Source organism: Vombatus ursinus, unplaced genomic scaffold, assembly GCF_900497805.2.
Source record: "Vombatus ursinus unplaced genomic scaffold, bare-nosed wombat genome assembly UNPS02014809.1, whole genome shotgun sequence".
Lineage (NCBI taxonomy): Eukaryota > Metazoa > Chordata > Mammalia > Diprotodontia > Vombatidae > Vombatus > Vombatus ursinus.
Genome location: NW_020954587.1, coordinates 3,520,944 through 3,534,795, shown reverse-complemented (window position 1 = coordinate 3,534,795; position 13,852 = coordinate 3,520,944). Strand labels below are relative to the sequence as shown.

The window sequence follows — 13,852 nt, the reverse complement described above, 5'->3', positions numbered from 1 at the left end:
TTAAGAAAAATAATTGCAATGAGGAGAAAATGAAAGAAGGCTGGTCTGATGCTTCTTTATGCTAAGGGAAGTGATCTTAGGTCTAAAAAGAAGAGATTTTAAATGACTAAAAAAGAATTGGTATTCAGGATAATAGAGGTACCTATCTGGCCTACATTAATTTATATAGATCACCAGACCCTGATGAACTCCTAGCGTGCCAAAACAACTAGTAGCTATGGTTGCTTTTTTTTGAGGGGAGCCCTGTCTGTTATATTTGAAAGCATGGAGAACTGGAGAGGTACAGGTTGGACTGGAGAAGAGAAAAATGTCTTTTTTTTTTTTTTCCAAAAAGAGGAAAAACGGGTATCTACAAAATGTAGATCAGTGAATTTGCCTTTGATTCCTTGGAAAATTATAAATTGAAGAATTAAAGAGATGGTTAGTGACTATTTAGAAAAGGCAATGGTCACAAAGAACCAAGGTGAATTTATCAAGAACAAGTCTTATCAAATAATTTCCTTTCTTGATAGGGTTACTAGACTAGATCAGGGGGATACTCTAAGGTATAGTTTACCTAGGTTTTTGTAAAGCATTTGGCAAAAAATTTCTCATGCTGTTATAATAGAACTTTGAAAGCCAATGTGTGCTGTCAGATAGGAAATTCCACAAAGTCACATCACTTAGCCTGTGGGAGAACTACACGCTCCCCCCCACCCCACTCCTGAGGGAGAGGAAAGGGGAAGGCAAAGCCACATGATTAGGGTGAGCAAGGAAGAGACTTTTAGGAGGGAGAAGGCCAGAAGCAGAGCGAGAGAGAGCCATCAAGGGAGAGGGGGCTGCCATGGCTCCCAAACTAGATTTAGGAGGGGGCATTGGGGCCCCAGCAGCATCCTTGCTGGAGATCAGGAATGGAGGGATTGAGAGACCAGGCAGCAGGGCTATGGAGAATGACTGAAGTGGTAGCAAGAGAACAGTGATGAAGTTACTGGTACTGGACTCTCGGCCTTAGGCATGTTTATGCACATCTTGGTTTTGCTGATTTCACCCAACAGGGCAGGTTCAAGGCAGTAATTCCATTTTTCTTTGCCCTTTCCTTCCCCAGGATAGCATGTATTAATTTCAGAGCTTTTTTTGTTGTTTCTTTCTTTAAAGTTTATCTCCTTTCCATTCACCTAGTATTTAAAAGATAAGATTAGATTATTATTAAGATAAAGCTGTGTTTAACCATTACATTACTGATCTGTGGGGTTCATTGCTAAAGCACTTGAGGAAGAGTTAATGAGTGGTGAGGTACACCAGGAAGGAGAAAGACCTTAATGCTTCTGGGTTCTTTGTTGGCACAAAGTAGGGTTTGCAGCTATAGTGAAGGAGGGCTACTTTGATTCATATTTTTATGCTTTCATCAGAGCAGGGAACATTATAGATCTGAAATGTTTAGACACAAAATGAGTCTAGAACTTTTTGCTGGGATAAGGTTGTGAGCACAGGTGGAAGCTTGTATTGTTCAGGGGGCCACCTCAGTCAAGCATTTCTTCTTCTGTTGTATTTGTTGTGTGTTCCAATCTCCTTCTCCTCCTCCTTTTCTTCCTTCTTTTTCTCCCTTCTTGTGTGTCTCTTTCACCCTTTCCTCTTTTCTCCTGTCTCTCTCCCCTCCTCTACTTTTGCCCTTTCTCCCTCTCAGAAGAGAGGAGTGAATCCAAGGCCATTAACTATGGAAAAAAAGGAGGAAAAGGGAACTGGAAAAGTGGCTGCCCGCACAAAAGTGGAAAAAAGAAAGGAACTAGTTCCCTGTTCACCAGACCAGTAGTACCTATTCCCCCAACTATTAGGCTATTCTTGAAGATAAGGAGAGTTGTGAACTAGCTGACAGTATATTATGAGTTAGAATGAGGGAGGGAGGAATTCCAAGGTACAGTGTAGGTAATATAAAAATAAAAGATCAATAGAAATTATTTTTAAGAGAATTTCATCAACAACTTGCATAAAGCCATGCTTATTTAATTTACATATTGATACAAAGCTACAATAACATAGCTAACACCTTAAATTAGAGAGTCAGGATCCAAAAAGATCTTGACAGGTTATAAGCAGTCTAACATTGGGCCAAATCAAGTAAGATAAAATTTAATAGAGATAAATGTCAAGTCTTACTCTTGTTTCAAATATTAAACTTCACAAATAAAAGATGAGAGAAGCAGTTCAGCTGAAAAAAAGTTTAGAGGTTTTGGTGGACTGTCAGCTTGTTGTCAGTAATATGGTAGAGGGGCAGCTAGCTGGTTGATAGAGTACCAGGCCTATGGTCAAAAAGACTCATCTCTCTAGGTTCAAATCTGGCCTCAGACCCTTACTAGCTGTGTGACTCTAGGCAAGTCACTTAATAATCTTATTTGTTTCAGTTTCTTCCTCTGGAAAATGAGCTGGAAAAGAAAATGGCAAACCACTGCAGCCTCTTTGCCAAGAAAACTCCAAATAGGGTCATAAAGAGTCAGACACAACTGAACAACAATATGATAGAGTGGCCAGTAAGGTTCATGGGATAAGAGGTTACCCTGAGAAAACTCTTTCACAAGACTAGAGAAGTGATGGCCTCACTGTTTCTTGTCTTCATCAGACTGCCTTTGAAATACTGTATCTCTAGGTGCCACATTTTAGAAAAGGCATTGATAAGTTTGAAAGTGACCAGAAAATGGTGAAAAGCCTACAAATCATTCAACATGGAAATCACGTGAAAGAATTGGGGTGGTTTAACCTAGAGAAGGGAAGACAGGGAAGGGCCATGAAAGCCTTTTCAAGTATTTGCAGATCTCTAGTGTGGAGAAAGGACTCAATTTGTTATACTAAGCCTCAAAGGTCAGAACTAGGAAGAGGGAATGGTGATTGAGAGTTATGTAGTGAAATTAGTGACCTACTACAAAAGTAAAAATCTGAGCATTTTGTAATTTATTACTTGTTTTTCAAAGAAATAGACTGCTAGAAGATGGGTAATTTGATGTCAGCCTATCCATGGGGAAATGATGGAAAAATATCTGCATATGTAGTTTTGGTTAATAGATCAACATCAGCTAGAAGTGAGGTCTGTAGTACAGTGTCACAGGATTCTGCCCTTAGACTTATTTTATTCATAATACTTTTGCTAATTATTTATGAAAGAATCAGGATTCAAAATGCTAGAATATTAGACCCAATCTAGTAAAATGAGATTTAGTAGGGATAAATGTAAATCTTTGGCTTTAGTCTTTTTAAGAACTGCACAAGGAGTCAGGGAGATTTGACTATATAGTGGTTCACCTGAGAGGGATATAGGGATTTTGAATGGGCCAAACAAGTTCATATGATCTTGGCCTGCTTTAATAGAAATTGGTATTCAGAACAAGAAAGGTGGTAGTCCCACTGGTCTCATCAGATCTGAATTCCTATAATTACAAGTTTCACATTTTAAGATGACACAGGTAAACAGAATGTTGGAATGAGTATAATGGAATCTGGAGAAAGACATAAGAAAGGAGAATATTGTGGTTATCTTCAAATATTAGAAGGATCAACATGTGAAAGACTTCTGCTTATTGACAACTCACAGAGTAGAACTGAGTCCTAAAAATTATAAAGGTTTCAATATAAGGAAAAACTTTATGTTTCAGATAAGAGTTGGACTAGATCTCTGAGTTCTCTTCCAGTTGTGAAATTCTAGTATTTGTATGTTTTTAGACATAATGCATTTAACCACATATTTGCTCTAGTAACCAATTCTCTGTGTCTGTTGTGTGTAAGTAATGTCTGTTTACTTTCAAAGTTAAAGCTGTCTCTGATGACTTACAGAATGACACCAGAGGGAAAAAACAAAGGCTTATTAAAGTAATTAACATGGGCAACTAGGTGGTACAGTGGATAGAGGAGGCCCTGGAGTCAGGAGGACCTGAGTTCAAATGTGAATTCAGACACTTATTAGTTGTGTGACCCTGGGCAAGTCATTTAACCCTGACTGTCTCCAAGAATAAAATAAAATAATTGGTAACAAACAAGAATTTCAAGTTGCTTCTGGTTTTTCTTAATTGGCAAAATAAGCCTACAGTGAAAGTAAGTTGAATATTATTTTTCCTCAGACAAAAACTACACAGATAGAAATCTTCTGAAGTTCTTAGATAATGGCAGGCAAATGAAGTAATTTTGTTTTGCCTTAGCTTTAATTATTTTAACCAATATTTTTCTAACATTTATCGAAATTGCTTTAGTTAGAATGCAATGGTAGTTTCCCTCACTCTTATGTAGCTTACAACGTGATCCTTGATTAGCATTATGTAAAGCCATTTAAAATGGCCTATGCTTTGTTATTTTTATTAAAGCTTCAGAGGTTAATTAAAAATCTTAAAGAGCTATGAAGAGGCTTGTATAGTCCTGGTCATTCTAGCTGCTTGAGACTTGTCTGTTGGTTAATTAGAGTATCACTACATAAAAATATATTTTTCCTTTGCTTAAATTTTTCATTTCACATATGTAAACAGGAACAGTTAAATTATTATACTTACACCATTATCTTCTTTTTAATAGATTTATTATCATCTTTTATTTTTACATCATTTAAATTTTCTTTATATCTCTCCTGAACCCCTTGCCAGAGAAACATTCTTTACAACAAAGAAAAATTTTCAGCAAAATTGATCAGATATTATATGCGATATTCCACCACTTGTCAATTCCCATCTCCTTTGTAAAAGATTTGAGGACACACCATTATTATTATTATTATTGTTTCTTTTTTGGTTAGGCAGTGGGGTTAAGTGACTTGCCCAGGGTCCCACAACTAGTAAGTGTTCTGTGTCTGAGGCTGGATTTGAACTCAGGTCCTCCTGCATCCAAGGCCAGTGCTCTATCCGTTTCACCACCTAGCTGCCCCTGACACACCATTATTTTCAAACTCGACACTGTATGCTTTGTTGGTGGAATTTTAAGTCAAGCCACATTCATAGCTTAGTCAAGGAATTGCTGGGAAGCTTGACAGCAAAAAGCAAGTTATGATACTGAAGGAGGAAGAAGTGATGAACCAAATATTGCACACGTGGTCTTCAAGGAAAAAAATTGTGATTGGGTAATAAGAGATTATGTGTAAAACCACAAATTTATCATATCTATCCCTTATGTTCAATGAAGTACATAATTTGGAAAGTTAGGGGAAAAATACAATTAATCCTTTACTTAGCAGTAGTAAGTCCTAATCAAAGATTGGACTTCAAAAGGAAAATAAAGTCACAGTTTAAAGGTGATTTTTTAAAAAATATGAGTTATTTCTAATTCAAAGATATTGAAGAGTTATTAAGTAGCAGTCCACCAATTAAGTTTACTGGCTTTCTTCTTGGTTTTGATACTGATTTAAATGACCAAAGGTAATTCTTTTAAAATATGTTTCTGGGTCTTTATCGAAGCATACCTGCTTCTTTATGGATATCACTCAATTGGTTTTGGCTTGACATCTCTAAGGAGAAAAGTATATTTAATGTATAGAAAATATGATCATGGTAGGTCACAATGCCTTTCAAGTTTTATCATCTTTAAAGATATTTTTAAAAGAATTTATGACACATTTAAGTGCTTTGTTGATTTCTTTCATTTTGCCTATATGGACACAAATCACAAGACTCCTAGGGAAAATATTTAAACACAGCAGTTTGCTTTCGTACGTGAGGTAAGGTAATATCTTGTGACAATCGTGTGACATTTTATTTTCTATTACTTTAGTACTAGAATAAATGTAATAGGAAGTATTGATAGACAGTAGAAATCATGTAGGAGAGATAATATAAAAAATTTCTTTTTTAAAAGGCAAGAATGAAAACTTTCTCTGAGTATTCATTTTGTCTCAGGATCAAGAAGAGTCAAATGAAGAAAGAACAACACCAGAAACAGGTGACGGAGGCATGGAAGCTAATAATGAACCTGCAGATGAAGAGAGAAAAGTAATACAAAAGAAGGAAGAGGATGTGAAATCAGAGAGCCATGATGGAGCAGAAGTAGAAGGAACCAGTGTCGCCATGGCTGAAACCATTGAAAAGGTATTTTGTAGTAGCTTGGCTATCAAAGGATTTTATTTGGGTTTAGCTTTTAGGTATTCTTGATGTCACTGTAATAACAGAATTTGTTCTTAAGTGGCTACTATTCTAGCAAAGGAAAATAGCCTTTCTCTATAAAGTGGTTTTTTTTTAACCTTTTTAAACTACCAGCTTTTAAAACAAATATAGAGATAAATATCATCCCAAATAACCCAGAGTTGCCTCTGTGAACCTTCTAACCATTGGCCCTAGCTCTCCCCTCTGGTGCCAAGCAGAATAAGTTAATTCCTCTTCTATGTGACAGTCCTTCAAATATTTGAAGACAGCTGTTGTTTCTCCCTGAACTTTTGTCCTTGGTTAACTTCAATTGATCCCCATTTGTTAATTTGTTACTGGTCAAAAACCTCACATTTTAATATCAGCATTTAAGTTAACATTTATAGACATTCCAAAAACTATGTGATTTTTTTTTTCATCATACATCACACAGTCACTTCAGAGGCGGAAGGAACTGGGGGCTTGTAGTTTTCTTTGTTTCATGGGTTGGTCTCATGGCCAAAGAAACCATCAGCAGTTATTTACTACTGGTGCTGAGCTTTTCCTTGTGGCCAGATACATTCTTGGACCATGATTATCAGAAGAGAGAATCAAATAAGAATTAAACTCACAATTGAGAGCAAGACAAAACATATGGGCTTTATGCCTCTCTTTGTAAGCTCTTTCTCAACCTCAGGGGGAGAAAAATGGATCTTCCTAAAGGTAAATATCTATTCATGTCTAGTAGCAGGGCTAACCTTACATTTCAAACAGCTATCAGTGTGATCTGTTTTCAAGGATACTGAAAAATAACCCTGCTTCCCCAAACACCTCTCTTAATGACTTGCTGAAGCCTGAAATTGCACAATTAGAAGCAGGTCCCTGTAAAATAAAAATATTCCTAAGAGAGAACTTGATCATATCCCTACTTGAACAACTGTATTAGGTTCTCTTCTAAAATTTCTCAAAGGGGTGAGCAGAAGACGTCAGGGAAGAAAAAGACCCAAAGGTAGAGAATTGGAGCAGGAAAACAACCCCCACCACTACCTAATAGGCAGCATGGACAAGTGGAAAGAATAACTGGATTTGGGAACAGAAGACCTTAATTCCAGGGCCAGTCTTGCTGTTTGCCATTTATCTTGTGTTAAGTTTATGTCATCTTTTTAAGCTAAACTTATTTGTAAGATGGTGATAATAATATTCAAACTAGTTGTCTCAAAGGGATAGTGCAAAGAAAATGTTTTGCAAATTTAAGGCCATCATCATCATCAACACATGCACCATTTTCTCTGGGGTTGGTCCTGACCAGGGTTTTATGCTATTCCTGAACTTCACAGTACTCAACTTGACACCTTTTTGTTTCTTTCTTCTACAACTAAAACCCCCCCACTAAATTAGCTAGTAAATAATTGCAACACTGTTTTGCTTGACATCTTGTGTCCTTATATCCAGCATGGTATAGTGGAACTGTACTTAGGATGAGAAGATACACAATCAAGTCCCAACTTCAGTACTAATTAAATGTATGACATTTGGAGAATTAACTCCTCTTTCTGGGCCTCAGGTTCTTCTTTGGTAAAATTAGGAGATTGAATTAATCTTCCATTATCTAATTATCTTCATTCAGTCTTCTACCTGTAACATTCTCTGATTCTGAAATCATTAAATTCATAGTAATTATTATTTTTGTTATATAATTTTAATTTTTATTATAATTTTGTTAACGTTATATTATTTTATTATTAGGACTTGTAATACTTACCAGCTCATGCTAAAAGATAGCTTTTCTTAGAACTCATAAATGAGTTTTTAATTTCTTCTAATTCACTAAGTCACAAGATGTATTAAGATTGTGAAACATCACCATCTGACAAATAATATGATAAAGATATATTATTTGTGGCACAGTGAGTAGAGCAGTGAATTTGGATTCAAAGTACATGTCTTTGAATCCCAGTTCTGCCTATTACTGCCTGAGTGACCTTGGGTGAATCACTTCACCTTTCTGGGCCTCATTTGAGGAGGATGGACTAGATGTCCTCTAAGATCCCTTCAGGCTCTCTATCTATGATCTTGTGGACCAGTGTACCTTAATCATGTCCAAACATCTCTGCCAAGGATAATGACACAAAACAAGAATTAGTTTCTAAACATGAAATAGTAATAATAGTATAGTAATAACAAATGATAAATATGTTTGTTGAAACATAGCAGATATTTGATTTTATGATTTACTTTTCATTTGTAGGAAGAAAACGTTAAGCAAGGTGAACAAGCCATTCAGGAATGCAATGAAAGTCAGAAAGGTAAATGTTTTTGCTCTTAAAAATTAAACTGAAAGTTAGACTTTTAAAGAAAGTACATGGTAACATATATTGCAGTTGTACCAGGGTTTTATACTTTTCACATTTACCTACTCACTTAATCCTCGTAACAGGAAGGTAAGATAAGTCATATTTCACAAATGAAAAAAACTGAGGCTCAACTCAGTGATAGAATCCAGGTCTCTTGGCTCCTAATCAGCTGGACTTTCCAATTGCCATAATTTAGAGACACCACATAATGTAATAGGAAAAACATTGGTCTTAAGAATTAAGAAGACCTGAGTTCATATCCCAGTGCTAACTTTTACTACCTGCATGATCCTGAATAAGTCACTTAAAACCCGATCATATGCTTCATCATCTATAAAATGGCAGTAATACTTTGCACCATCTATTTCACAAGGTTATTATAAATGCTAACTGGCTATATTAATGAACTATTTATCATATTATTATTATTAAATAAATCCACTTAAAAATCCAAACTATCATTATTCATTAGTAACCCTATATCTTTATTTTTAGCTGTTTATACAGCCTTATGAGTAACTATTTTTCCATTCACCCAGTAAAAATTAGTTTATGTCTGGGACAAAGACAGTAATGCTAAGTGGATTTCTTTTACTGCCTGGGGGTAAATAAGAATCCTTCAATAGCATACTCAACAAGTGGCCACTTGGATTTTGCTTAAAGGCCTCCTGCTTCCAGAGTATCCCAGTCCACTTTGAATCAGTATGTTTGCTGAGAAGATTTTCTTTACATTACGTCTAAATCTGCCTCTTTCAGCTTACACCAGTTGCTCCTAGTTCTGCCCACTGGAGCCAATCAGAACATGTCGATTCTTTGGCCATATGATGTCACTTTAACTGCTTGAAGACAGTTTTCGTGTCCCCTCACATCTTGAAATCCATCCTGTTCACCTCTCTTGAATTCTCTTTAGCACACTCTTTAGCTGGCCTCCGTAACAGATGATGCTTTCAGCTGACCCTCGTACTCCTCTTATGGCCTGGCCAAGGCAGGGAACGATGAGACTATAATCTGCCTAGTCCTAAAGTTCTTGTGGCAGGTTTGTTTGTTTTTTAGCTACCATTTCACACAGTTTAATTAATTAATCAGTCAGCATTTATTAAGGTTTTACCATATACCTGTCACTCTGCCAAACAGTGGGAATGCAAAAAGAGGCAAAAGACAGTCTCTGACCTAAGGGAGCTTACAATCTAGTGAGGGAGATATTAAAATAAATATATACAAAGCAAGCTACGTACAGAATACATGGGAAATAATTAATGGAGCGAAGGCACCAGAATTAGGAGGGGTTAGGGAAGGCTTCCTGTAGAAGGTAGGGTTTTACTGGGGCTACCAAAGGAGGTAGAAAGAAGTTCTGCATCCCATAGTTCTTTGTACCAGTGAAATCACACATCTAATCTTGATCTCTAGCCTAGATAGTGTGTTGTCACATCACATAGAATGAAAGCTTCTGCAGATCGGTGCCTATTTTATTTTTTCTTCCTATCCCGAAGCTCCTAGTACGATGCCTAATACATAGTAGGTATTTAATAAATGCTTTCTGATTGCTTGATGAATTTCCTCTGGTAAGAATTGAATTCATTAAGAAAATCTACATGCTTTCTTCTTACCCCCTTCTATCTTATGTCTCAGCTCTCAGAATAACTGGATTCTGCCTATTCTATCAATTCCAAGGTTATTCTCCTTGGCAGAGAAAAAGGATTCAGAATGTCTCTTTTCTCTCCTTCACCTCGTTTTGTCATCTTGTCTATGCCCCACCCCAAGAAATTGTCTTCTCCCTTCTTTAAGCCTCTTCCTTTCCCCTTATAACTAAAAAACTGCCTCAGCTCTTCCTAAGCTTTGACAGTCTTGACACTATTCTTTCAGAACTGTGCCATGCTTTTTCCTTCATTCTTTATTACTTGTCCTTGCTTCTTACTTAACTCATTTGTTAATATGTCACTATTTCTATTCTCAGCATGCATCTTCGAGAGTTGAAAAAACATTGAAAAATGCACTTTAAATTGTTTAATGTTTTGAATTAAAAGAAATTGAGGCAGTGAGTCATAAGTACAATTGAAATATCCATATAGGCTCCACCTAGGTAAATTCACTCTTAGTTTAAATGTAAATCAGAACACCTGTAATCTGTTTCTTCTTGAAGTGCAAACAATTCATTCATCAAGGAGATATTTTCTGGTGTTTTGGTTTATATTTAACATTATCTTCTGAAGCAAATTTTGGACATTTGTCTGCTATCTGTATGTTCTTTTATATTGGTGTCCTGACATCATTAAACATTAACCTATTTAAATATACTTAATCATGAATCATAGAGTCTTAAATTTAGCAAAGAATTTAGAGGTCCAATTTTTTATACCATTCAGGAATCCCTTACAACTTCCTGCCTTTCTTCTTGAACATTTAGAGTAACAGGGAGCTTTCTCCCTCACAAGGCACCCAGTTTCATTCTTAAGTCTAAATGTTCGAATGTTTTCTGTTAAACTGAGTCTCCTCATAACTTTTGCCCATTAGCTCTAGCTATCTTTTGGACCTCTATAGAACTAATCTACCACCTTTTCCATATGTCAGCTATTTGAAGGCAGATATAATGTCACACAGGATCCGTAAATCAAAGAATACATATTTATTATCTGTTACCTGTCAGGCTTTGTGCTAGGCTCTGGGGATACAACTTTAATGAATGGAACAATAACCACATGCAGGCAACAAGTCTAAAGGTGTAGGAGTTGGGGGGAGGGGAGCAACAGAGATGTATATAAGTGTATAATAGTAAATATAAAGAGATTAAAAACAAAGTTTTGTTGTTGTTTAGTTGTTTCAGTCATGTCTGACTCTTTATAACCCCATTTGGGGTTTTCATGGCAGAGATACTGAAGTGCTTTGCCATTTTCTTGTCTAGCTCATTTGACAGATGAGGAAACTGAGTCAAATAGGGTTAGTGACTTGCCCAGGGTCACACAGCTAGTAAGTTTCTGAGGCCTGATTTGAACTTAGGTCTTCCTGATGCCAGGTCCAATCCTCTGTCCATTGCACCACCTGGCTGCCCCAGACACAAAGTGGTTAGATTCAAGAGTCTGAGAAGAATGGCCCCAACAGTGGAGGCAGTCTGAAGACTTTGCAGAGAAGGATGTGCAGGAGCCGTGTTTAGAAACAAGAGAAGTAAAGTTGGCAGGACCTGAGCAGTCACATCCAGCCACTTTACAGACAAAGAAACTGAACCCCAAGGAAGTTAAGTGAGTTGTTCAAGGCCCTATGGGGATCTTGGCACAGCAAGGACTCAGACATCACATCTCAGTATTCTCTCTGCTGTACCATTGTCATCTTTTCTCCAGCCTAAATTTTCCCAGTTCTTACAAATTATCTTCTTGAGCATGATTTCAGGTTCTATCATTATTTTGCTGCAGTACCCTCCACACATAGGGGCAGCTGGGTGGCTCAGTGGATAGAGTACCACGCCTGGAGGCAGAAAGACCTATCTTTGTGAGTTCAAATCTGGCTTCATACACTAACTGTGTGACCCTGGGCAAGTCACTTAATCCTGTTTGCCTTAGTTCCCTTGTCTGTAAAATGAGCTGGAGAAGGAAAAGGCAAACCACTCCAGTATCTTTGCCAAGAAAACCAGAAATTGGGTCACAAAGAATTGGACACAACTGAAACAACTGAACAGCAATAAACCTTTCCCCAGGCACACTCTAGTTTGTCACCATCTCATTTATATGTGGTGTTCCAGAACTGAGCACAATTTTCCATCTGTGGGCTCACCAGTGCCAAGTATTAGCAGTTTTTTTGAATCATCTTCTCAAATTGAGATCTTGGTTGTTTTCAATGGAAATAATAAGTTCTTGCTTCTTTTTGGTAATCAGAAATATATTTCTAAAGGTGTAATTCTGTTTTAGGAAACACAAATGAACATATGCCACGCAATTCAGAAGTCCAGGAATATTTTATAGTAGTACCAAATAGATTTCTTAAAAAATCACGAACGGTAAGTGACATTAAATTTCTCTCTTGTTGCAGATAAATGAGTATTGATTTAATATTTCTGGTGTCTTTACTCAGATATTTTCATTCCTTTGATATATGTTTTATGGCCTATGGAGATGTGGAGAAGTCAGGCCATATGTTGTCCTATATTTATGTAGTGTACAGGGCACTGGCCAGTGAGAACCCAGCCTTATGCCATCCTCCATGCAAACTTCAAAGTATTCACAGATATTATGGAGCTGTTTCTGGTTTGCTTATTGTGCAGTATGGAAAGGAGATTTTTCTCTTGCTTTGTGAGCTAGACCAGAGCACATACACAAAAACTTCCACAGGCTCAGCCTTTTCAGCCTTGTTCTCTTTCCTGCCTACATTTGAGTGAAGAGGCAAATAACTGCTCTAAGCCTCTTATCAGATTAATATAACATCTTTTCTCCTTAATATTTTTCCAAAATTGTCATAGAGGTTTTTTTTTATTCTCCCATTCATGTTGATGTAGTTATTTAATAAAAATATTATTGAAAACCAAAATTAAAAATAAGAAATGATTACCTCGGGGTTAAAACTGTAATGGAAAACCCTTAGTGTAGTAACTAGAAAAGGAGGAGCCAGGAGCGACATGGAGAAGGAAGGAAATACAAAGTTGACTATCTGAAAGTATGAAAGCACATCGGGGCCGTGTTACTGAGGCAGTAGCACTAATGGGGACAGGCTTCTTTTGCTTACAGGTTGGTTGCAGTGCTCAAATGAATTGAGGCCACACTTTCAAGGATTACATGAACATTTATAAACATTTATGTAGGAATTACGTTTCACATTGTTTCCTGCAGAGAAAATGGTAGCATTTAGGAGAACAACTACCAGAATGGACCATCAGTTGTCATGTTTTATAGACTTTTTTTAGCTAAACATACTGCTTTTCAGTTATGTAACAGTGTTTTGTATTGTGGGGTACTAAACACAGGAGGAGAAAACTGAACAGATTCCCCTTGATATAGAATTGATTAGAGATGTTTGAATTGTTATGGGGTGAACACCTGAGTGAATTAGAAATAATTATCAACATCAGAAATAGGAAAAATGTATAAAAGAGAAAAATTGTGAGAGGGAAGACACTTCAAAAGTAAGGGAATGAGAAAAAGAAAAAGACCCGAGTAAAACCAGGAAGGCAAACTATAGAGGAAATATTTGAATTTTAGCGGTGTGTTTTTGGTCATGGCTGGAAGTAGGTGACTTATTTATCAAATAAGTAGCTCAAATATACTTTTTAGAAGTGAATTATTTTACCGTAGTTCATGGTGTAGTGGAAAGGACACTAGTGGACTTAGTCCAGGTATAGCCAAACTAGCTTCCTTTCCATCACACATTCTTGTATAGTGCTCTCATTTTTCCATGTTTCTGCTCATATGATCCCATCTCTGGAATGAATGCTTTTTCTATTGAAGTCTTTGCCTGTCT

The 13,852-nt window shown here is 36.7% G+C and overlaps 1 protein-coding gene across 4 annotated transcripts in view; it reads left to right on the top strand.

Moving 5' to 3' along the window:
* RPGR (retinitis pigmentosa GTPase regulator) overlaps window positions 1-13,852 on the top strand; it is a 94,483-nt gene that overhangs the window by 72,361 nt on the left and 8,270 nt on the right. For all 4 annotated transcript variants that reach the window (XM_027875582.1, XM_027875584.1, XM_027875585.1 and 1 more), the window contains 3 exons: window positions 5,838-6,026; window positions 8,308-8,365; window positions 12,310-12,398. In XM_027875582.1, coding sequence (XP_027731383.1) covers window positions 5,838-6,026; window positions 8,308-8,365; window positions 12,310-12,398 — 336 coding nt within the window. The remainder of the gene's footprint in view (window positions 1-5,837; window positions 6,027-8,307; window positions 8,366-12,309; window positions 12,399-13,852) is intronic.